The 25,781-nt window shown below is 40.9% G+C and overlaps 3 protein-coding genes across 8 annotated transcripts in view; 2 read left to right on the top strand and 1 right to left on the bottom strand.

Moving 5' to 3' along the window:
* Positions 1–17,268, bottom strand: part of LOC144672616 (uncharacterized) — a 31,098-nt gene extending 13,830 nt beyond the window's left edge. The window contains exon 1 of the mRNA XM_078534438.1: positions 17,226–17,268. Coding sequence (XP_078390564.1) covers positions 17,226–17,234 — 9 coding nt within the window. The 5' untranslated portion in view covers positions 17,235–17,268. The remainder of the gene's footprint in view (positions 1–17,225) is intronic.
* The window catches only part of LOC144672776 (EEF1A lysine methyltransferase 3-like), a 192,689-nt gene that overhangs the window by 154,498 nt on the left and 12,410 nt on the right, over positions 1–25,781 (top strand). The gene's annotated exons all lie outside the window — the stretch shown is intronic.
* Positions 18,016–25,781, top strand: part of pan2 (poly(A) specific ribonuclease subunit PAN2) — a 70,296-nt gene continuing 62,530 nt past the window's right edge. Inside the window, exons 1-5 of one of the 6 annotated variants that reach the window (XM_078534733.1) lie at positions 18,016–18,152; positions 19,753–19,801; positions 20,397–20,716; positions 21,933–22,102; positions 24,449–24,569. In XM_078534733.1, the coding sequence (XP_078390859.1) occupies positions 20,405–20,716; positions 21,933–22,102; positions 24,449–24,569 (603 nt within the window). In that variant the 5' untranslated portion in view covers positions 18,016–18,152; positions 19,753–19,801; positions 20,397–20,404. Of the gene's footprint in view, positions 18,153–19,752; positions 19,802–20,396; positions 20,717–21,204; positions 21,368–21,932; positions 22,103–24,448; positions 24,570–25,781 lie in introns of those variants that run through there. The other 5 variants (XM_078534735.1, XM_078534734.1, XM_078534737.1 and 2 more) reach the window with 5 other exon arrangements.

The following is a 25,781-nucleotide window of genomic DNA, read 5'->3' as shown; positions in this document are numbered from 1 at the left end:
TCCCCTGTCAGAGACTGTTCCCTCTGTGACACCCTGGTCCACACCTCTATCACCCCCAACACCTCATCCCCTTCCCACGGCACCTTCCCTTGCAATCGCAGGACGTGTAACACCTGACCCTTTATCTCCTCTCTCCTCACCGTTCAAGGCCCCAAACACTCCCTTCCAGGTGAAGCAGCAATTCACTTACACTTCTTTCAATTTTATCTACTGTATTCGCTGTTCACAATGTGGTCTTCTCTACATTGGGAAGACTGAACACAGACTGGGTAACTTTGTGGAACACCTCTGCTCAGTCCGCAAGCATAACCCTGATCTTCCAGTCACTTTCCATTTCAATTCACCATCTTGCTCTCATGCTCACATTTCTGTCCTTGGCCTGCTACAATGTTCCAGTGAAGCCCAATGCAAGCAGGAGGAACAGCACCTCATCTTCCGATTAGGCACTTTACAGCCTTCTGGACTCAATATTAAGTTCAACAACTTCAGACCATGAACTCTGTCCTCCATTTTGATTTTGTTTTCCCCCCAAGTGGTAGTTTTTATCTTGTTTTCATATTTTTGCTTTCAGACAGAAACAGAGCTGACCTTTATTCTGCTATTGACACCTGCTCTGGACCAATGCTTTATTTCTTTACTGCTACCTTCCCTTTTGTTCCACCTGATCTCCCTCCCCCTTTTTCAACAGCATAAAGCCCACCCTCTGTTCAGTTCTGAAGAAGAGTCATGTTGGACTCAAAATGTTTACTTTCTTTCTCCCTCCACAGATGCTGCCAGACCTGCTGAATTTTTCCAGCATTCTGTTTTTATTTCAGATCTCCAGCATCCACAATATTTTGCTTTTATTTGAGACTAATTTAGGGTTTGGCTTCCTAGATAGCTAACAGGTTAACAGCATTACATAGCCAGACTCTAATTTATCCAATAGACTATGTGCTGGTAGTTAGCAATTTTCCAGAACTTATACAATCTTGCCCTTATGAGCTGAGCAGTTGAATTGCCTCCTTTTGGACATTGTTAACTTCTGGGATGCGGAGTGATGAACTTTATTCTGGAGAGGTATTGTCTGTTCTTCTCATCCTCTGCTCTGGCTGAATCCACGTTACACACTAATAACTGTATCTGGGTTGTTGGCTTAAATCTCACCATCTTTGATCTCAGGAATACTAATACATTTAAGTGATACACTTATCGCTGCCTGTAACTGCCATACAACCTCTTTCCCTTTGTCCTGGATACAATGGGGCCTCTGTGGAGACCCCCATTAACATATGCAATGTGAAGACTACTACAAGGGAAAAAACTAAAGAGGATGGAAGAAACAAAGATAATCTGAGAGATGTGCCAAGCACTCTGTTGTATATTTTATACATCAAATAAAAATACCTTTGCATTATTTGATTAAACCTGAATGACACGTGTCAGAAAAGTACAATGACAAGAATTGTCAAATTAAATCAATCAATGCATTCACACCATACACCTACCTTATCTCAAAAACAGTTGCAATCAATACTGAAGAAAATAACTCTTCACAGAAGACAGCATCCAAGTATATCTCAGAAAATATGTTTATTGGAAAAAACAGTTTCTCGAAGCTGCATCTTAGCAGCTTATTTGTTATACAAAATGTCTTCAGAAGCAAACATGCTTGTTATTGAAACTCTCAGGAACCAATCCCTTATTTTAAATGTTTCTATCTCAATTTTGTACACAATACACAATGGGAAAGCTGACTCTAGTCCCACCTTTTAAAATATCTGGTTCTGACTGGCTCCAAATTATCTGATTGGTTGATACTGACATCTTCTAATGTCAGTGACAAAAGTTGATGATCCTTGCGAAATGCTGACAACCTAAGACATGGGTTGTGAAGCAGATGTCTGGGATAGATGGGGAATGATTCATTGTAGCCTGCACTTTGCTCTAAGTGTGTTTGTCTTACTCTTTAGTTCTAAAAAATATTTATTTTTATCAATTTTCAAACATTGTGCATGGGGGATCACCTAAAAATATTGCCACACTGTCAATGCAAATGAAAATCAGGAGGGATCTCCTGACAGGAAACTGATCTGATATTGCCTGTTATACACTATTGCCCCAAATCAAAATTAACCCTGTGTATGAATGACAACATTTGGATTAAAATGGCACGTGGCTGTTCTAGTTTTGATTTCTCCACCAATTAGTAGTTCAAGGGTTCCTAGAACTAATTGAAGATCAGAGAGTTTCTGCAGAGTTCACTGCCAACATTCCTCCTTGAAACAACAGAAGTAAAATAGATTAACCGTTCATTCATCTCATTTGCTGTTCATAAAATCTTGCTGTGTACAAATTGGCTGCCATGTTTGTCAACAGCGACCATGCTTTAAAAGCAATTGATTAGCCGTGAAGCACTTTGGGAATACTGCAGATGTGAAGGGTGCTATCTATATGCAAGTTGGTTCCTTCTGTCCTTCATCAATGAGGTAAATTTTATCTTCATATGGAAGAGACAGAAATAACATAAGGATAAGCTCATCAATCCCATACTCCCATCAAGCAGCCTTGCTCAAAGGGAGCAGGTTGGACATTTGTGCTGCAGTGTTGTAATTCCATTGCCAACTTGTGCATTCTTTGAACAAACTCTGCTGGCCAAACCTCTTCTCAGTCTTCAGTCAAAATTAATTTTGCCAGCCACTTATATCAGGAAGACAGTGCCCCTCTAAATAGACATGCTGGGCAGACAGGTTAGCAAGAGAGTAGGATGGGGCAGTTCGGATTGCTGCTTGTAAAGAGACAGTGATGAGTGTCTTGATGGGCCCTTTGGCGAATGTTGAGACACAGTGGGAAGTTGTAGCTTTATCAAAGAGTGAGTCAAGTCTGGGATGGTGGCAGGAGTGTAGGAAGGCTGAAGAGTAGTGATGAGTTGGGTGGGGAGGTGGTGCAAAGTACTCAAAAGGGGAGAAATGAAAGGTGCCATGACTGGGCAACGGGAAGGGAAGGAGAAAGGAGAGAATGGCCCAAAAATTGTCAATAAAAAAAGGAGAGAGAAATTGTAGGCTCAAATCCATAACTAAAATGTGCATATGAGTGGACACTGAATGAGTAAATCAGTTATTTAAGATACAGAGATTGATAACTTTACTTTGTGTTTATATGAACATGTGCTAGCTCACATCAGTTGTTCTTTCATACGAATCTTCACTTTGCCAGTGAGTTAAAATAAAAGGTTTTCTAACTATTTCTCTCTCTTTCTCTTACCCTTTTCATTCATTCTGTTTCTTTTCTCTCTGTCTTTTTCCATCCCTTTTACTCATTTCTCATTCTTTCCCTTTTTGCTGCTCCTTTTCCTTCCTCTCCTACTGTTCTCTCTCAATCCTTTTATTTTTCTTTCTTTGTTCTCTCTCTTATTTTCTCTCCCATTTCTCTCTCCTTCTATCTGCTTATGTTCAATCTATGACAACATTGTTTCTGTCAACCTGAAACCCAACTGTGCTGTGGAACGGAGAAAGTTTAGTAAGCCGAATAACATGAAATACAGGAATAGTATTATGTTGCTTCCTCTATAGATGTTCAATATCCTTGCTGGACAACCCACATAACATGGGTAACTTGCTTCAGGACTTAATTTATCATCTATAACTTCTGAAAATTATACTTGGTAACCTGACAGTTTTTAATTAGAGCAGATCTCATGTTAAAACTCTATTGTAAGTCTCTGAGTGTTATGACCAAAAGGCTGTCTCATCTGTGTTGGCCCATAGAGATGTTACACCTGATAGTTTACAGTACAAGAGGCAAGAAACATATAATATTACACACATTGATGCATACAACCCTCCACGAACTTTGCGTTCCTCCAATTCTGGCCTCTTGTGTATCACCCACACCTTTCACCCTATACATTGGCAGCTATGCCTTCAGTTGCCTGGAAGCTAAGTTCTGGAATTCCCTCTCTAAACCTCTCCACACATTCCTCTCCTCCCTGAAGAACCTCCTCAAAACTTCCTTCTGTGACCAAGCTTTTGGTCTCTCATCCTAATAACTCCTTATATGGCTTGTGTCAAATTTTGGCTGATTACCCTTCTGTGAAGCATCTTGGGACCTTATACTATATTAAATATGTAGTAGTAGTAAAGAGAGACTTGCACTTCTATAGTGCCTTTTGTGACCTCAGGACATCCTAAAGCGTTTTACAGCCAATGAAGTATTTTTGAAGTGTAGTCACTGTTGTAATGTAGAAAACGTGGCAGATGATTTGTGCATAGAAAGTTCCCATGAACAGCAATGAAATGATGGCAAAATAATCAGTTTGTAGTGATGTTGGTTGAGCGACAAATATTGGCTTCAGGACACCAGGGAGAACTCTCCAGCTCTTCTTCAAAATTATGTCATTGGATCTTTTACGTTCACCTGAGGGGGCAGACAGGACTTTGGTTTAATGTCTCATCTGAAACACGGCACCTAAGCAAAATATTCAACAGTAAGAGGCATCACAAATGAGTTCAATCCTGTCCTCATGTGACACACATGTACACACAGCTCACTTTCTAACAGGAGTCATTGGGGAGAGAAATATAACTTTTCTGATTAGTTGGAAATTCCTCCTGATTCTGCACCCTCTCCTTCAATCACAAAAATTTTGAAGTTTTAACTACGTGTTGGTTCCTAGTTCCTACGCACTTAAGGACATAAGGAGGTAGACAAGGACTGCATTTGACCAAAGATTCATGGTCAGTTTTTTTGAGGAAGTGGTTGCTGAGTCTGATTTAACCGGAAATAAATTTCAACAATACAATAAAGAGTCCATGCTGGTGAGTGAGCTCATTCCCCATTGCACTAACCTCTCAACAGGGAATCTGAAATTCTTTTCCCCGACGTAAAGACTAAATGCACAGTTTTCCAAATGACATAATTAATGTGATTTTCTGTCCCATGCCACAGTACATACACCACATGGACTGCAGCAGTTCAAGAAGGCGGCTCATCACCACCACCTCAAGGGCAATTAGCAATGGGCAACAAGTGATGGCCTAGCCAGTGATGTACACATCCAATGAACTAATAAAAAGTTAGGAACTAGCCCAGTTACTATGAACTTAGGATACAGTTTCTTGTCCTTCCCAGGACAAATCCCATAAATCTCTACTTGTCATATGTTGTCCAATTTGCTGCTCATGTACTGTGATTTTGCATGAAGATTCCCAAAGACAGTGAAAGCACTAGACTGATATTTTTAATTGCCCATGGGGCCGAGATTGATTTAGATGGACTTTGAAAATAGTACTTCCGGATGGCATGTCGGTGTTCCAACAGCTCCAGGATGCGCTGGAATTTTGAAAGTGAAGGGGGTGGCGGGGAGTGAGAAGTTGGGAACCCGCTCGCTTCTAACATACTGGCCCATTAAGCTCCTTGAGCTTGTTAATGGGCTGGGGAGAGCCAGAAAGTGATTTTCAAATTGCAGATCTGTAAAGCTGAACAGTCTGTTGCACATTAGTGCCAGGTTCAATTCAGGGAACAATTAAGTTCTTTTTTATGATGAAAAATTTTCGCCACTAGGGATTTTGTCCTGGCAGTACTTTTCAGTTGGCTGTTTGGGCTATTTTTGGGAGTGGTGAAACTGCTGGCCCTCCAATGTGCCGCTTCCTGTCTTTTGCAAGACATCAGCAAGCCCTGTCAAGGCTGTCATCTGCCTTTAAGGATAGTGCCCTGCTCCTGCTTCCTTGCAGAACTTGGCATCGCTAATTAGGCACTGAGCTTGCCACCAGTCCAATGAGGGGATTTACATTTGAAGATTGTGTTGCATGACCAACGGTTGGGACCTGGAAATTATCTAGGCGTCAGGTTCATGACCCTGGATTGAAAATCAAGCCCCTGATATCTGAGGGGATCCAAACAGGAGAAAATAACTTCCCCCAATCACAATCTAAAAGGAAAAGCTGGAACTGGTGGGGCCTGTGTATGAAGAAATGCACATCTTTGATTTTGCTTTGTGGAGAAACTATTAAGCTAGTGGAAGAAAGCTGGAGCCTAGAATCCTAGTGATTACATGAAGGAGGTAATTCTGCCCATCAGGCTTTTCCTGTGCCAGCTTTTCAGCTGAATCTGTCTACTCTAATCCAATTCCACCTATTCATTAATACTACTTTCAAATACATATCCAATTCCCATTTAAATTATGTTAGAACCTCTCCCTCAAGAGATTAGTAACGTAGTGATTACCTTACTGGGCTAGTAATCTAAAGCTGAAATTCTGAAGAAGAGTCATATTCATCTTGAAACATTAACTCTGTTTCTCTCTCCACAGATGCATGCTAGACTTACTGAGTTTTTCCAGCACTTTCTATTTTTATTTCAAGTTTCCAGCATCCACAGTATTTTGCTTTTATTATAGCAATGCAAAGCTTGGACTAATAATCCATTCAGAACATAAGGTCAAATCCTCCCATGGCAGTTTGAGGTTTTGAATTAAGAATTTAAAAATCAGAACAAAAAAGGAAAAGTAACTATGAAGCTGTTGAATTGCTGTTTAAAAACCCAACCGTGTCACTAATGTCTCTTAGGGAAAAAACCCACCAGCCTTACCTGATTTGGGCTTACAATCCCCACACCATAGTTGACACTTAACTGCCCTTTGCAATGGGCTTAACAAGTCAGTTAGTTGTATCACCACTCAATTAAAATAATTTTAAAAATGATTTTAACAAATATTTATCCACTTCCCTTTTAAAACCTACTATGGATTTTGCTGCCTTCACTGTTTCTGGATGGGCTTTCCACGCCCTAAAAACTTTCATCATCTAAAACAAATCCCCTAACCTCTCCCTTTGTTCTTTTGGTGATGATCTTAACCTATGCCCTCTCGTTACTGACTCACCGACCAATGGGGATAATTTGTTTTCCCAATTTACCTTATTAAAGTCCCTGATAATTTTTATTACATATTTACCACAACCTTTTGAACCCAAGTCTGATGTCATAATTGTTCAATGTCAATGCAGGAGGAAAGAATTATAAAAAGAAAAATCAAAGTTAAAATATTACAAATCAACAAGCAATTCCCACCACCTGACAGTTCTTCCAAGCTTGCATCACACCTCCACTGGGTGATTCCACAATTCACTCATTAGCACACGAGTCTCAATTATTTCCGCGACTTTTCCGAATGTAATAGGTAAATGGTCCAGGCATTATCATTACCAGTGACTCTGCACCAGATGTGAGACGAGTCATGTCATGAAAATATTTTGTAGCTGCTGCTTCTCTTTGTGACAAATTCCTCTGAGTCGGAACTTGTCTTGCTGTGCTTATTTTTTGCTAAGTGCTGTGGGGCATGAATGGTTGTTCATTAGGTCAGCTCAGTTTCCTTGCCAAAAGAAGGTAAGACTTGTTATTAAATAACATCTTATCACACCTCTCAGAAACATCTCAACGTGTTCACATACATTGAATTATTTTGAAGTGCTGTGAGTGTTAAATAGGAAAATGCAGCAGCCAAGATATCAAAGCAAGCAAATGAAACGATTGACCCATGAATCTGCTTTTGGAGGGAATGTTGGCTGAGGGATGAATGCTGACCATATTACTGCTTTTCTTTAAATAGTGGCATGGGATATTTAACACACACCTGGAGTACAAAATTACAAAATAAACATACGAACATATGAAGTAGGAGCAGAAGTAGGCCATTCGGCCCCTCGAGCCTTCTCCGCCATTCAATAAGATCATGGCTGATCAGTTTGTGTTTTGAATTCCACATTTCCATCTACCTCTGATAACCTTTGATTTCCTTGCCTAACAAGAATTGATCTACCTCTGCCTCAAAAATATTCAATGACCCCGCCTCCGCCACCTTTGGAGGCAGAGAGTTCCAAAGTCGCATAACCCTCTGAGATAAAAAATTTCTCCTCATCTCTGTCCTAAAAGGACAACCCCTAATTTTAAAACAGTGCCCCCTAGTTCTGGATTCACCCACAAGAGGAAACATCCTTTCCACATCCACCGTGTCAAGGCCGTTCAGGATCTTATATACTTCAATCAAGTCACTCCTCACTCTTCTAAACTCCAGTGGAAACAAGCCCAATGCATTTACATCCTTCCTTTAATAAAGAGACCAAAACTGCACAGTATCCGAGATGTGGTCTCACCAATGCCCTGTATAACTGAAGCATTACATCCTTACTTTTATCTTCAATCCCTCTCGTGATAAAGGATAGCATTCCAATAGCCTTCTTAATTATTTGCTGTACCTGCTTACTAACTTTTTGTGACTCATGTGCTAGAACACTAGATCCCTCTGCACCTCAGAATTCTGCAGCCGTTCTCCGTTTCAGTAATACTCTGCTTTCTTATTCCTGCCAAAATGAACAACTTCACATTTTCCTACATTGTACTCCATCTGCCAGATTTTTGTCCACTCACTCAACCTATCTATATCCATCTGCAACCTTGTTGGCCTCTTCACAACATAATTTCCTACCTATCTTTGTGTCATCTGCAAACTTAGCTACCATGCCTTCACTCCCCCCATCTAGGTCATTGATATACGTTGAAAAAAGCTGTGGGACTCCACTCATCACATCCTGCCAATCAGACAAAGATCCATTTATGCATACTCTCTGTTTTCTGCCAGCCAGCCAATCTTCTTTCCGTACACCCCTATACCATGAGCTTTTATTTTCCACAATAACCTTTGATGTGGCACATTATCCTTGAATGCCTTCTGGAAACCCAAGTACAGCACGTTTACAGGCTCCCCTTTATCCACAGCATGATACTCCTTCAAGGAACTCCAATAAATTGGTTAAACATGATTTCCCTTTCACAAAATCATGCTGACACTTCCTGATTACCTTGAGTTTTTCTAAGTGCCCAGCTATAACCTCTTTAATGATCGATTCTAACACCTTCCCCACAACAGACATCAAGCTAACCAGCCTATAGTTTCCTGTTTTCTGCCTCCCTCCCTCCCTTCTTGAATAGAGGGGTTATATTTGCTACTTTCCAGCCTGATGGAACCTTTCCAGAATCTAGCAGATTTTGGAAAATTAACACCAACACATCTACTACCTCATTAGCCGCCTCTTTTAAGATCCTGGGATGAAGTCCATCAGGACCCAGAGACTTGTCAGCCCACAGCTCCATCAGTTTGCTCAGTACTGCTTCCCTAGTGATTGTAATTTCACCAAGTTCCCCTCTCCTTTCCACCTCCTGATTTACAGCTATTACTGGAATGATTTTTTTGTATCCCCTATAGTGAAGACAGAAGCAAAATATTTGTTCATTTCATCTGCCATATCCTTATTATCTACTATTAAATTCCCACTGTCACTCTCTGGAAGACAAACACTCACTTTACTTACTCTTTTCCTTTTTAAATACGTGTAGAAACTCTTGCTATCTGTTTTTACATTTCGAGCTAGCTTCCTCTCATACTCTAATTTCTTTCTCCTGATTAACCTTTTAGTCATTCTCTGCTGTTTTTTATATTCTGACCAATCATCTGACCTGCCACTCATCTTTGCGCAGTTATATGCTTTTTCCTTAAGTTTGATGCTTTCGTTAACTTCTTCAGTTAACCACAGATGGTGGGTCCTCAGAATTTTTCTTTATAGTAGGAATATACTTATTCTGAGGATTCTGAAATATCCCATTAAATGTCTGCCACTGCTTCTCTATAGATCTATCCCTTAGCCTAGTATCCTAGTTCACTTCAACTAGCTCAGCTTTCATGCCCACATAGTTGCCCTATTTAAGTTTAAAATACTAGTCTTAGACCCACTCTTCTCCCTTTCAAACTGGACGTAAAATTCAAACATATTGTGGTCGCTGCTACCTTCACCAGTGAGCAAAACAAGTTTCACCATTGACTTTGATTTACTGTTCCTTATTGTGAAACCTTGCCTGACTTTATGATCCTGACCTAGGGATGGTAAAAACCAGGCAGGGTTCTTCTCCTGATTCCTGTCCAATGACTACCTCCTGGAAAATGTGTGAATGTAGATGTCAGATGAGGACAGGATCAAGTTTGCACAATATAATTCCTCCCCCATCACCAGTCTATTGATGTTACTCCTAGGACTGAGAAGTGAAGAATGTGTGTTTGGTGAGGTTGTGAAGTGTGCTGGTGCTTTGGATAAGCACTTCCAGGAGAAATGATCAGAAAATAAAATTATACCACACAATCAGCTCTTTCTTTATATTCCCCGGAAGGATTTATTTTATTTTTCCCTCACAAAATTCCTCTCCTATGAAAACATTACTGAGGCACAATTCTATAGGTACCACATAATCACAGAGTGCAGAAGAGGCCCTTCGGCCCATCGAGTCTGCACCGACACGTGAGAAACACCTGACTTACTTACCTAATCCCATTTACCAGCACCTGGCCCATAGCCTTGAATGTTATGACGTGCCAAGTGCTCATCCAGGTACTTTTTAAAGGATGTGAGGCAACCCGCCTCCACCACGCTCCCAGGCAGTGCATTCCAGGCCGTCACCACCCTCTGGGTAAAAAGGTTTTTCCTCACATCCCCCCTAAACCTCCTGCCCCTCACCTTGAACTTATGTCCCCTTGTGACTGACCCTTCAACTAAGGGGAACAGCTGCTCCCTATCCACCCTGTCCATGCCCCTCATAATCTTGTACACCTCGATCAGGTCGCCCCTCAGTCTTCTCTGCTCCAACGAAAACAACCCAAGTCTATCCAACCTCTCTTCAGAACTTGAATGTTTCACCCCAGGCAATATCCTGGTGAATCTCCTCTGCACCCCCTCCAGTGCAATTACATCCTTCCTATAATGTGGCGACCAGAACTGCACACAGTACTCCAGCTGTGGCCTCACCAAGGTTCTATACAACTCCAACATGACCTCCCTACTTTTGTAATCTATGCCTCAATTGATAAAGGCAAGTGTCCCATATGCCTTTTTCACCACCCAACTAACATGCCCCTCTGCCTTCAGAGATCTATGGACACACACGCCAAGGTCCCTTTATTCCTCACAACTTCCTAGTGTCATGCTGTTCATTGAATACTTCCTTGTCAAATTACTCCTTCCAAAGTGTATCATCTCACACTTTTCAGGGTTAAATTCCATCTGCCACTTATCTGCCCATTTGACCATCCCGTCTATATCTTCCTGTAGCCCAAGACACTCAGCCTCACTATTAACCACCCAGCCAATCATATATGTATCTTGACGTTGAGTGGTACAGTAGTCGGTTTTTCCATCACAGTGAGGCATAGCAACATAGGAATTCCTGGATGAAGAAAAAAAATCCTTCGCCAAAAAAGATTTGACATAGATTTGATTATATTAATTAAGTTCCTGCCAATTTATCATTGCTGTTGGACGGATATTTCAAGCGCAGAGTGGCTGTTACATTTGCTCACATAACAGTCATTGAGCTTCAAATAATGAGATATTTTGATGCCTGCAGCTCTATAAATACAAGTATTATCATTTCACCAGTGATTCTCCCCCTGATTTTTTCCCCCTTCCTGTGCAATCATTCCTGGTCTCAACTCATTGCTTCCAGCTCATGACCAGGCTGAGATCAGGAATTCACCACACCTGGAATTATCTTTGGCATAAATATATGTCCTGCCATTCTGCAGTGCAGTTCACCAGAGTTCTACCACATTGTTCTCTATTATTATTTATGCATGTTTATTGTGAATCATTCTGCTGTGTTAACTAAAATTAATGGGGCGATTTTAACCCACCCACCCCGATGATAATGAGGTAGCTTATTGTTATGATAGCCTCTGAAAACTCACTGTACTGTTCCCGTCTACCACCACCTTTAAGTGAGCCTTGTTTTTTAGGCAGACTCACACTTAAGCCTCATCAGTACTCCCAAACCTGGGTCCATAGGACCCTGACGACATTTTATTTGTCTATTGATCGGGGTGCCCGGCGAGACCTGGCCTGCAGGAAGACAAGGCCCTGTAAGTAAGTGTTAAACTTTGCTTTATAGAGTTAGAAGGAGCGGGAATGGTTCTCTTAGTCCAACAAGGAAAGTCTGGGCCTCAACTGGTCCTGTACTTTTAGAATGTGAGGGAAATAAAGGTTGAGTTATATGTTGGATGATTAAGCGATGGTTTACATAGACGATGGTTTCTGAGCCCAATGTCTGCCTGCATGCATGTGCTTTTAGAGGAAGCATGTATCAAGGTATGAGTTGCTTTACAGTTTTGCTTTCACTGTTTACAGTACCTGTCCTGGACTGACATAATGTCATATGCTCTTCTACAAAGCATTATGTCATTCCTCCATTGGAATTTATTCTGACAACTGCTCGAACCCCTAATCTGTTCAGGTCAGATTCCAAGAGTGCTTATAATTCAGCCTTCCAGGTCCTGACTTGATGACACTTTTGTCCCATTACGCAGCCTGACTCAGTGAACTTCCTTCACTAAAAATTTCTGAAGTTCCTCTCCAGCTTGCATTGAATCATAAAAAAAACCACTAGAGGCTTTAGTGACTGACTTCACCACCCTGGAACTCCTGGATTACCACACACTTGTAGTTATATGCTGAGTAGGACAGGCTGCAGCAGATTCCAATGAAAATCAAATGAATTTGGAAGAAATTAGCCTTCCCTATATTCAAGTTGTATTTATAAATAAGTGCTACAAAAGCCACTTCAAAACCATTCCGCAGCTCTCCGCCTCTGATTTCCTAGTAATATGCATCTCATGTTACAGTAGTGTGCATATACAACAACAACTTATATTTATATAGTGCCTTTAATGCAATAAAACATCCCAAGGTACCTCACAGGAACATTACAAAACAAAATATGACACCGAGTCACATAAGGAGATATTAGGTCAGATGATCAAAAGCTTGGCAAAGAGGTAGGTTTTGAGGAGTGTCTTACGAGAGGAAAGCGAAGTAGAGAGGTGGAGAGATGTAGGGAGGGTATTCCAGAGTTTAAGGTTTAGGCAACTGAAAGTGTAGCCACTAATGTGTTTCTCACGTGTTGGTGCAGACTTGATGGGCCAAATGGCCTCTTCTGCACTGTGTGATTCTGTGATTCTATAATGGTGCAGCGATTAAAATCAGGGATGCTAGAGGCCAGAATTAGAGGAGTGCAGATATCTTGGAGGGTTGTGGGGCTGGAAGAGATTACAGAGATAGGGAGGGATGAGGACACAATGGGATTTGAAAACAAGGACGAGAATTTTAAAATCAAGATGTTGTTTGACCGGGAACCAATGTAGTTCAGTGAGCATGGAGTGATAGGTAAACAGGACTTGATGCGAGTTAAGATATGAGCAACGGAATTTTGGATGAGCTGAAATTTACAGAGGGTAGAATGTGGGAGACCAGCCAAGAGTGCATTGGCATAGCCAAGCCTAGAGGTAACAAAGGAATTGATGAGGGTTTCAGCTGCAGATAAACTGAGAAAGGTGTGAAGTTGGGCACATTAAGGAGGTGGAAATGGGCCGTCTTAGTAATGGCGTGAATATGAGGTTAAATGTGACACCAAGGTTGCAAATAGATTGGCTTAATCTCAGACTGTTGCTAGGGAGAGGGAATGGAGTTGGTAGCTAGGGAACAGAGTTTGAGCTCTTATATATACACTGTTGTCTAACCAGAGAGGGGATACACCTGGAGTAAAGTGCCATTCTTGTTTCTTTTAATCTAAAATACTCACTGGAAATCCCACTAATTCTAGTCAATGTTATTTTATTGTGTTTTACATATCCACATTGGGAGGGGAAGTTTACCTTCTGTTGGGCCAGTCTCTCTTTTTCCCCCATTGGTGAGGCTTCACTTATGGAATGTTTACTTCTGACAAACTGGATTTCAGGAGCAGATATGAAACCTAACATGTGTAATGCATTTCACAGATCACCTAATGTCTCCAAGATCAATACTATGAGTGATAATAATCAGCCCATTCGATAGCAATAATGTTTATTTATAAGTTCTTGGCACATGGTGATGCTGGCAAGGCCAAATTTATTGCTTCCCCCTAGTTGCCATATTGACAGCCAACCATGTAGTGTGGGATTGGAACCATATGTAGCCCAGACCAGGTAAGGATGGCAGGTTTCCTTCCCTGAAGAATATAAAGGTTTTCCTGGCACCTTCATGGTCATGCCAGCCCACAAATGACCAGGTTTATTGAAGTCAACTTTATAACCTGACATGATATGATCTTTGCATTGCTAGTTCAATACCTTAATCACTACACTGCCACACCCCATTAATGTCTAATAATGTTTCTATGGCTGGTGAATATAATAACAGCAAAGTACTTCATCAAACTCCACACAAATTTAGCCCTTCTGATGCCTCAGTTGGTAAATCTTCAATCTACTGTGGAATTGAGCCATACTGACCAGGAGGATTCCAGGTTTGTTCATATCAAGAATCCACAGCAATTACAGATTCTAGCCTTAAAGGGGCACCCCTACAATTGGTGTCAATTCCCTAAGGCTAAAGAATGCAAGATTACACAGGGTACTGAGTCTTGTTCATTATCCAGCAGGTGAATAAGAACACTGTGCAACTTCCCTCCAAGTATCACACACACCTTGAATTGGACACATATTGGTTGTTCCTTCGTCATCAGTGGGCTAAAATATTGGAACTTCTGATATAACAGCACCTTCACCTCATGCATTCAAGCAGGTTAATCACCTCCTCAAGCGCAACCAGGGATGCCAGCAACATCCACATCCCAGGAATGAAGAAAAATCAAAGAGTAAGGAGGGAGAAAAATGCTGGGAGTGGTGACTTTGGAGTAGAGAAGAAGCTGCGGGTAGCACTTTGAATATAGAATATGAAGGACAGCACCAGTTTGAACTGGCGGGGTGGGGGGGGGGGGGTGGGAAAGAGCGGCAGCATGAACTTAGATTGTGGAAAATTGCCAGCTTGAATAGGGGAAAATGAAGTGTGCCAGCTCATATGGGTTAAAGTACTACCAACTTGAGTTGGCTGAGATGGGGGGAAAAGTACTTTAGAACTGGGTTAGAGGTGGAAGAGTGCCAGTATGAACTTGGAAAGTTGGAAGAGGAAAGGGTATAAACTTATATTGCACCTTTCACAACCTCAGGACATACAAAGCTTGCATAGTTAATTAAGTTCTTCTGAAATGTAATCACTGTTAAAATTTGGACAAACACTGCAGCCATTTTGCACATGGCAAGATTCCAATAAGAAATGTGATAAATTATCAGATAATCTGTTTTTTGTGGTGCTGGCTGGGGAGAAATGTTGGCCAGGATAAAGCGCCTGCTCCTCTTTGACTAATGCTGTTGGATCTTTTACGTCCACCTGAGAGAGAAAACAGGACATCAGTTCAACATCATATCCAAAAACAGCACCTCACAAAGTACAGCACTCCCTCGGTATGGCACTCAACTGTCAGTCTGGATTATGCGTGTAATTTCAGGAGTGGGACTTAAACCAACAACCTTCTGACTCAGAGGCGAGAGTGCTACCCAATGAGCCAAGAGTGATACCTGAAGTGAAAGTGAAAGCATGGGGAGTTGGATAGGATACAGTGGGCAGAATCTTCCCAATTCCACGGAGGCAAATTTGCAGATTAGGGCATCCAGTCGGTGGCTAACCCGTTACCACCTCTGGGCGATCTTACTGGAGGCAAGTGAATTAAATCCATTAATCCATTAGTTTAAATTACTTAAAATGAACCAGAGTGCATCATCTTTAAAACTCATTTCTCAGGGGTGCATTTCAGAGCCCCAGAAATGCAGAACCTATTTTGTGCCTTCAACATTTTAAATTCCCCTCAGGTTTTCATGTCCTTAAAATGTTCATTTATAAATAACCTGACACAACTTCAGGGCATTCCAAAGTGCTTTACAGCCAATTAAATACTTTTTGAAGTGTCGCCGCTATGGTAAAGTAGGAAATTCTGCAGCCAATTTGTGCACAGCAAGCTCCCACAAACAGCAATGAGAAAATGACCAGACAATCTGTTTTAGTGGTGCTGATTGAGTGATAAATGTTGCTCAGGACACTGGGAGAACTCCCCTGCTCGTCTTGACATAGTGCACCTGAGAGGACGGATGGGGCCTTGATGTAACACTCATCTGAAAGACGGCATCTTCAACACTGCAGCAAAGTGTCAGCCTAGGTTATTTTTCATTTACATTTTCTTTTTCTCCACAAGTAAAGGAATTTCTACACCATCTTAAATTACATGTAATGACTTGCTTTTGTTATAGGTTTATAATCTGGGCTGTTCTTGAGTTCGCAGCTTTTTGGGGGCTGAGTCAACTTTTGTTAGCTTTCTAGGTTGACAGGTTGCTCAGTTCAAAACGAGTTTTGAACTTAAAACTCAAAACTCTTTACCACTACCATTAACACTCCTTTTGTCTTGTGTCCATGACATTTTTGTCAATTTCTCCTTAGCTGTCACCTATTCCTGACCTTCTATTTTGCTCCACCTGCTTCACCCCCTCTTAAATAGTATAAATTCCATCACCTTTCTACTTCTCTTTAGCTCTGAAGAAGGGTCATACAAACTCGAAACATTAACTCTGTTTCTCTCCACAGATGCTGTCAGGCCTGCTGAGTTTTTCCAGCATTTTCTGTTTTTCTTTCAGATTTCCAGCATCTGCAGTATTTTGCTTTTATTTTAGTTCAAAATGGGATTTGGCATTTGAAGAAACATGTATACAGTTGTGAAATAGTCTATACGCAATCATGAACTGACTGGTTTCATTTATCCACCTGATACCCTGTTTTATGCCATTTTGTGTGTGCTGGTTTTACACTTGTATGTTGGATTGCTTTACACATATGCATACCCTTTTGTAAAAATCCAACTTTGCAAAACAACGACCAAGTTTAAAATAGTTATTGCCAACTTTGGTTGGACATATTGCTGCAGGTTTCATCACAAGAGTCCTGCTTCCAAGTAACTGCTCCAGTCCAAAAACCTTTCCACCCACCTAACACTTACAACTAATACAGTAAATGAAAGTGTTCAAGGAAATTTAAAAAACTATGATTTTTCTCCTGAAAGTAGTAATCAGAAGATTCACTGTTAATTCCTGGAGATTTCAAAACAATCCTGGAGATTTGTAATACTCCACCATGAACCACTGCCTTCAGGAAGAGCAGGACAATACTGGGGATGGGGAACCTGAAATAAATAAACTTTCCCATCAACGTTCCTCAAAACCGAGATTCACCAAACATGAGTCGCATGTTAATTCTAAGAATTTGCATTAAGATTCCCCGACCTTCTCTTACCCCTTTCATTTTCTTTTCCTCTCCTCCTCATCCTCCTCCAAGCTGATTTCCCCCTATAATTGTAAAATGTGTAGGTTCACGGACTCCCAAGACACCTGCTCTTTTTGCGGTCTTGTGGAGTCCGTGGACCACGTGTATATAGGGTATTGTAGGTTGCACTCCCTTTTTAGTTATTTAAAAAACCTTTTGTTACTGTTTTGGTTGCACTTCAGTCCCACGCTCCTGATCTATGGACACCCGGTGCGGAAGGGGGTCGGGAAGGAGGAGGACCTCCTCGTGAACCTGCTCCTGGGCCTGGCCAAGTTGGCCATTAACAAGTCCAGGCAGCGGGCGATCGAGGGGGGAGTCCCGCCCGATTGTTTGTCCCTCTTCCGCGGCTACGTTCGCGGCCGGGTGTCCCTGGAGAGGGAGCACGCGGTGTCTGCTGGCACCATCGAGGCCTTCTGTACCCGGTGGGCACCGCGGGGACTGGGGTGTTTTGTTGACCCCTTTAATCACATCTTGATTTGATGTTTGTAAGGTTCCTTTAAAGTTTTTTCCTTGATTTTACAGCTGACCTGACTTAGGGGCTGTGCTTGATTTCTCCCTTGTTATTGTTAATTTAGTTAATTGTTTTGACTCTACAAGAGATCCAAGCTGATTTCGATTTTTATTTTGATTGCGAGACCGTCATCTTTCTCCAAGCGGCATCCGTACACTACCCAATTTTAAAATCCCGCCTCCACATGTAACTGTGCTAAAATGTACAAACAAGATTTGAGAGCCTTTGATTGGGTGAACGCCTGTCAATCAGACTAATTGCTGTGGCAGTGGGTTGTGGGTAGTAGGTTTGGTTTTGAAGCTGTTGTGAGCTTTATGTTAGTGGTAGTTGTTTATATTTTTATTTGTGTTCAATGCGATACGATAAATGGTAAAGAGGAAGCGCTGGTAGGTTTAATATTAATGCGCAATTAGCGGGCGGCGGAACGAGAATTTAATAAAAAGCAACCGGAAAGGGTGCTCAGAGATGCTGGCTGGGCCTGGCTGACATTTTCCCTCGAACCTCTGCCTTAGCCACCGTCTGATGGCTGCTGTATATTGTTGAAATGACAGCCTGACGACGGTTGTTTGAGATTCAAAGTTAAAAAAATCAATGGAAAACAACGCAGGAATTACAGCAAAATAACTAAATCAACAATCGCGGAGGGGACCTCCTTCCACCTGTACCAGCTCTATGTGAAGTGAATGGCTGGAAGATTTAATAAAAATATTGGGGGATCAGTGAAAAGTTTTCCATTTGCTTGTCTCGTGAGCTGAACTAAGTTACCGTTTGTCGTGCCGCTCGGGAGCCCACTCTTAGCAAATGCACAAATTAGCCTGATTTGCTGCCCACATTATTTAGCCACTTTAGGTCTCATCTTCCTAATACTACACCATGAATTATATGATTCATTCATACATCATAACACCAGGAACTCGTGATTGCTTTGAGTTCAAAGATAAGGCATGTTTGGGAGTCCTGGATAAGGAGATATTTCACTTAATTCACGACCTTCCCTTCCCTTAGAATTTGTCCTTGACTCAGAAGGCCATTTTGATTTCCTGTTGTAAAGTTTTGTGTGACATTCGAACGTTTCAGGTGGAGAGGATTTTAGCTTCGGGGTTTTGTGTAATCTTTATTCTTTGCCCAATCCCTGCATTACAGTATTGATGAAAATGTTAGTAATCTCATTAAACAGATTGGCAGGTGCATTGGGATGGCAGTGAGTTCTTACTGTTTGTTTTAATCATAATCTTGGTTAAAGGTATTTTTAGGAAAGAATGGACAGCCCCTTCAGACAACCTCCTTCAGTGTAATATTACCATTCCAGTCATTTTTATGTCCTGCCATGAGACTTGAATTACTGGCAACTTTTAAGTTGTTGATCGCCCATCTATTGCATTGAAACAGACCTGAGACACTTCACTTTGGACCTGGGACAATTCATTTCCCAGAACTTTTTAATAGATCTACTTATTTCACTGCTATGTCTTAGCTTTAAAATAAAGTATAAATTTAGCTCTCTAGTTTATCCAGTGAGTAGCAAAACAGCAGATCAGGCAAGTTGATATTGGTCATCTGATTTCAGACTACAGTAGAAGAGATGCAGCAATTTGCTCCTCTACTACTAGGTTAAAAAGGGGGAAAATTGGTTCGGATTCCACTGCTGCTCACTATCCAGTAATAGCAATTGGAAGCATGCATGTTGTAGACAATAGGTTGTGATGCCCTGCAGTGTTGAATTGCTTGCCAACATTTACCATCCCAAGTGCACTGTACTCACTTGGATCAGGAACCATTGGGTACCCTGCAAGGGATCAATGCCTTTTGGAAGGGAAGTTATAGAATTTATATTTTCCTATAATATTGGAGAAACATCCCCAGTATTCAGGTTATAAAAGTGTTTTCTCCAAAATGGTTTAGATATGATTGCTGTAATTAGAAATGGGCAATAATTTGAAGCGATTTTTATTCCCCACCCAACTTTTCTCTCTTCATTATTTGTAGCTTTAATGTTTTTGTAAGTAAATGGAAGATTGGACTTTGGAAATCAATGGTAAGTGTAAACCAGATGCCTTATGTGTCGTATTTAGTTTCATAATTGGAAAATGCTGGAGATGTTACAAGAAGGCAGGTTGTTGTGGGCTCGAATTAAATTAAAGTTTGGCTGAATGCTTTTTTTGTATGTCATTTCCTTGAAGCGTTGTCCTGTTATCTTATGTAATACATTGCTGGAGTTTGGAAGGAGTTTTGTGGTTTTATTTTAATTTTAACCCAAGTATTTTTCATGGTGGACTTCAGACTTCCATGTTCTGCATTGCAATTTATGCATTGATACTGAATTTTGTTTTGCCGCACATTACAGTGTAGCAACCAATTGCATTCATATAAGAGACTTTTTATATAAAAGGTGTCTCCGGCTGCTTGGCAGAGTAGTGAATGGAATAGTGTACCCTTTGCATGGTGTGTGTATAATGCAGTAACAGAATTTCTTAGCGATGGAATGTTGTGGGGTGCAGGATATTGTTGATTGAAAAAACTGGGAGTGATTTTTGTTCTTGCATAATATCCTAGTTAATACTAGTCTAAATAACTGCTGCCTGGATTGGAATTTCCTTCTTTCCTATCTGCCTCTTTTTTTTCATCCCTAGAATAAACCATGAATTTTGATGGCCTTGATTCTGGCCTTGGGGAATACTCATCGTCCCTGCACCCTGGCATTGACCATTCCCTGGACAGTTCAATTGAGCATTCGCTGGACCCAAGGCTTGACCCAAACTTGCTGCAGAATGTGGAACTGGAAGCAGATGGTGTCCAGCTGGATGGCATGTCAGTCTCAGTACCTGAATCTGTCCACCTTGTGGAGGGAATGTATTCAGAGCTGCACAGAGTTGTCGCAGAAGTTGGAGTCCCTGTAACTGCAGCACATTTTGACCTTCAAGATGAATTACTCTGGGTGGGAAATCATGGGGTAAGTGTAGTACATTAACCTGCTCCTCCAACCAAGTAAGTTAATGGGTCTCTGCTCTAGTATGGAGGCCTTGGTGTGCACTGGTGGATAAGGGATTGGCATATTGTGCTTGTATAGCTTACAAGTCTCTCGATCTAGCTGGGTTAATCAGGATTTCCTGTTGATTCCTAACCCAGTGATGTTGCAACTTGACTTGTAAAGTGTGCGAGTATAATTAAAAGATGGAATTTGAAATTAAGTGGTTAGGTGCTTTTGTTTAATATGCACAGTATGCTGAGACTAAAAAGTGCTAAATTATTTATCACCTGTTCAGAGCCTGGAACTTCCCTTTTTAATGGCTGATTTATGCAGTTGAATATAAACCAACAGTACTGACCACTTCCCAAATATCACATAGTAACATAAGCATATGCAATTCTAAAAACGTGTTTTGAATGCTCATGAATGTGTTGATAGTCGATGTGGGATTGGGAGCCATTTCTTTCCAGGATTCTGCGATGATGCAAAAATGGCTGCTGGGATATCACTAGAAAACCTGTTTTTCCTTCACACTCACTCTTACTTAGTGAGGAAATCCTAAATTCCACTTGGCTGGTCCCCACAGCAGCTTGTGTAAGATAAGGAAGTTACCAGCTCTGCTCAGGCAACAAGGTACAAATCCATGTGCTGTCAGTCATAGAGCAATATGTTGACTCAGTGTCACCACACATAATATGGTTTTGCTGTATGTATGTGTCATTTCCTCCTGAAATTAAGATTCAAAATAAATATTTGAAAAGTCCTTTTCTTAATCAGTTCATATTGGTTGATAAGTCTTTAAAACTGTTTCATAGATCTGTCTAAGCATGTTGTTTCATTAATGTTGAGAGCTGACTTGTGATGTAGAACTGTGAAGTGTAAACTTAATCATTGTACACATAACAGATCTGAGGGGTAGTGCTGCATTTGGTGAAAAAGAGCCTCTCAATTTACTTGTAATTTTTGTTATTAAAGAGAAATTTAAAACTTGTGTAAATATCGGAAATAGCATTCTAAATCCTGTTGAATTGTCCTCAGTAAAACAAAACATAGTAGTTTCTGCTGAATAATTGATTTATGTTTGCTGCTGCTGTGTGATACATTGGGAATATTAGAGTTTGCTTTGGGTGTAGGGTGCATGAGCTCTTTGCCTTCAGAGGAGCACTACTAAATTTGTCTTTGAAATTTCTCTGTCTAGGGCCATGCAACCTCCTTCTTCGGTCCCACTATGGAGCGATACTCATCTTTTCAAGTTAACGCCACTGATGACATACGTCACATTCAAAGCATAGAAAGTGGAGTTCTCTTTTTAAATAAGAATAACCTCAAGTGCTTTACTCGAGGGGGACTTATAATGTTTGATTATGTGTAAGTTTTTAAGTTTAGACTGCTATAGTGTAAAGGCAAACTACTAAAAGCAAGTGAATAGCTGAGTTGAAGGGGTAAAGAGTATTGGAGTTCTTCTTAATTCATTCTTGGGATGTGAGCATCGCTGGCAAGGCCAGCATTTATTGCCCAAACATAGTTGCCCTTGAGAAGGTGGTGATGAGTCCCCTCATTGAACTGCTGCAATCGACAAGTTGGAGGTAGTTCTAGAGTGCTGTTGGGAGGGAGTTCCAGGATTTTGACCCAGCGACAGTGAAGGAACAGCAATTATAGTTCCATCTCAGGATAGTATGTGACTGGAGGGGAATTTGCAGCTGGTGGCATTCCCATGCATCTGCTGCCCTTGTCTTTCTAGGCGGTAGAGATCACGGGTTTGGAAGGTGCTATCAAAGGAGTCTTGGTGAGTTTCTGCAGTATATCTTGTAGATGGTACACACTGCTGCCCTTGTGCGTCGGTGGTGGAGGGAGTGAATGATTAAATGTAGTGGAGAGGTGTTGATCGAGCCGGCTAGCTTCTTGAGTACGGTTGGAGCTATGCTCATCCAGGAAAGTGGGGAGTATTCCATCACGCTCCTGACTTGGACCTTGTAGATGGGGGACAGACTTGGGGGAAGTCAGGAGGTGAATTACTCACCTCAGAATTCCCAGCCCCTGACCTCATGTGGCCACAGTATTCAAGTTATGCTTACATACCTGTAATCTTATTCCTCTTCTTCTTCCCCCTACCCCCATTTTCACCCCCCGTTGTGAAGGTATATGTTTCCAAAGTGCTGACAGCCCTTCTGTAACTCATTTGAGTAGCTATTCTTGTGTGAACCTTAGTTGTTGCTTCGCCCAATGTCAGTATGCGGCTGCTGTACATATGCTGACATCTGGTGAGAACCTTGCTGGACTTGGCTGTAAGGCTTCTCTCCTGCACCAATTGAATTGCTTGCTGTTGGTCAATGTCCAAGGTCATGTGAGGAATGGTGACTTGGCAAGGTTTCAGAGGGCTATTGGAACTGTGGAGAATGAGCCAGCACCTTCGTGAAGAAAGAAAAAATTGGATCTTGAAAATTCTGGTCTGTAGTGCTTAATTGCTTCATGTGACTGTGTTTGACTAGGCTACTGAGGGAGCCTCTAATTTTATGAGATTCCATGCAATTCATATGCTTAAAAGTTTGAGTCATTGTAAAAAGTTATTTTTAGATAATCCTTAGACTCCTGAGAGGTAAATTCTTCCTGGCTCCCTGGGCAGGTTTGGTTTTCAGCTCACACAGTAACACTAACAATATGATCACAGCAATTATCTACTTAAAAGTCACAAATAGATTTATCATTGGAATAGTCACATTAACTTAGTCACCTAAAACACAAATCTTAGATCAAACATTTTAATTCTGCATGTCCTTAGCCTTTTTTTTACGCCCATTCCTTATTTTAATTTTGCTTTTCCTATTTTAATCTTCATTTTCTGTTTTTAAAATTTTAAACAATTTGCTACTTCAGTCTTCCTGTTTTCCACTGTCCATTTTGGAAGTTTGTGCAACTTTAAAAAAAAACTGCCATTTGGTTGTCTGTCAAAGACTCAAAATTGACAGTCACATTGCAGTAGCAACAGTTTTCCTGGGTTGAAGCAGGAGGAACACACAGAAAAGTAAATTCATTTGTGGACATTAAAGCAGTGCCTTGGTCAAAAGGCACAGAGTTAAAACTGCTTTCCAGGACTGTCACTGAGTATCACCTCTTTCTCTGAAATATATACATAAGAACAATGAAATAAATGTTCTGGTGAAAGTGCTGTGTTATTTTTAAAACCTCTTTCTATCAAACAGACATTAAACATCACTTGAATCTGCAGTCTTTGTGAGTTGTTAGGTTCAGGATTGTTTGATTTACCATGTAGTGAATCTTCCCATTGTCTGTCACAGATATTGGATGTCTCCTATATGTCTTCAAATTGAGCAAATTTGCAATTTTGGGATTTACATGTAAGAGCAGTGGCAGAGCATTCTATTATATTTCTGACTTTATATGAGCTCACCTTCTGCTCTATCGAAGAAGATTGCAGGCACTTTATGACAGCATTAGTTGTATTTGTGGAAAAGTACAATTTCATTGAGATAGGAGTTCATTTAGCATGAGAAGCATTACTAAATCCGACATTGTAACTTAAGTAGTAAAGGGGTTAGGCAGAAGTTTTGAATTGTCTTAATCCATCCAAATAACAAAGAATGTTTTATCAAATCTGTGCATTAGCACAGTGCTAAGTATGGATGCGCAGTCTTTAACTGTGTTCCTCATTCTTGTCTGTGCAGATACTCACACTGCATGTATTTTAATTTTTAGTATGGATGAAGCTGAGGACATGCACAGTCTTCTTCTCACTGACAACAACTCTGTTCTTTTGGGGGGCCTTCAGAATCATGTCATAGAAGTAGACTTAAATGCAGTACAAGAAAGTGAAAAGGTAAAGTTCTGAGCTCAAATATTAGAATTTTTTCATTTCATTGGTTTTAAATGATTTGATTCATGTTTTAAAGGTACTCTTTCCTTTAATTGCTGTGATGGTCTAAGTCAGTGGTTCTCAGATTGGGGTCCACGGAATATTGTGGAGGCCACCTGTTGCTGTGATGCCACAGGTTGGGTGTGTGCTGTTGGCTGTCTCAGTTACTGTTGGTGGCTCAATGGCAGAAATGCTGCACACCAAGCAATGTGTCAGCAATATTCCAGCACAGACAGGATGGTAAACAGCAGAGGGGGAGGAAAAAAAACCTGAAACACTAAGCAGTCATGTGGTGAATAGGCAGGCAGCGGAGGGTTACACCTGAAATGGTACCAGATGTTCCCAACAGGAACCACTGAGCCTAATGTTATCCCAGGAAGAGGAGGGAGATGTTGGGCGGTGAAGTATTCAACAGGCATTTTGTTGAACATATAGGGTCACCATTCAACTGAGGGGAAAATAAAAGTTTTCACATAATCAATCACATCAATGTTTGCTATATTGGACAGTCCTGACAAAATTTCATGCAAGTTCCTTAACAGGACATTAACGAATATCACATTCTGAAATGTAAATGTGCAAAGAGTTTATAGTATTATAATTTTAGATGGAGGTGGGGTTTGTGATTACTAACATATTTGGAAATTGACGCTTCAACCAAAAACATTTGAGAACTACTGCTGTAAGCATATAAGAGGATGGCATTGTTAATACAAGAATCCCAGATGCTTTTATGCTGCCTCAAGACTCCTGCTTGGACACTTTGTTGGGACTGCCTTTGAAAAGCAAGCATTAGAAATGCTTGAGAGGATGCTTCATGATCAGCTGTGAGTGGTTGTGGTTTTTTCAGTCAGTGCAGACACTTGATCCAGTATTAAATGGCTGATTGTGGCATCTATTCTATTTCTGATAATTTGAAGGAAGCTTTTAACAGAAGATATTGTAGTTTTTCTGTTTCTTCACACCTTTAAGTAATGCTGAGTAGTTTGTAGTTTCGCTGATTTCTTTTCTCTTGCTGTTTCTCTATCTCCCCTCTAATTCTTGGGGGTGTCTATTTGTTTTTTGCCTTCCTATTTTTCAAACCAGTCATTCTTTGTGCTTTTCTTAAGGTGCTTTGGGCCCACAGCCAATAGGAACTGGATTGAGATTGTCCAAGCATTTATGGTTGCTAGAGAA

Source organism: Cetorhinus maximus, chromosome X (assembly GCF_964194155.1).
Source record: "Cetorhinus maximus chromosome X, sCetMax3.hap1.1, whole genome shotgun sequence".
Lineage (NCBI taxonomy): Eukaryota > Metazoa > Chordata > Chondrichthyes > Lamniformes > Cetorhinidae > Cetorhinus > Cetorhinus maximus.
The sequence above is the reverse complement of the archived record's forward strand: the minus strand, read 5'-3'. Positions and strand labels throughout refer to the sequence as shown.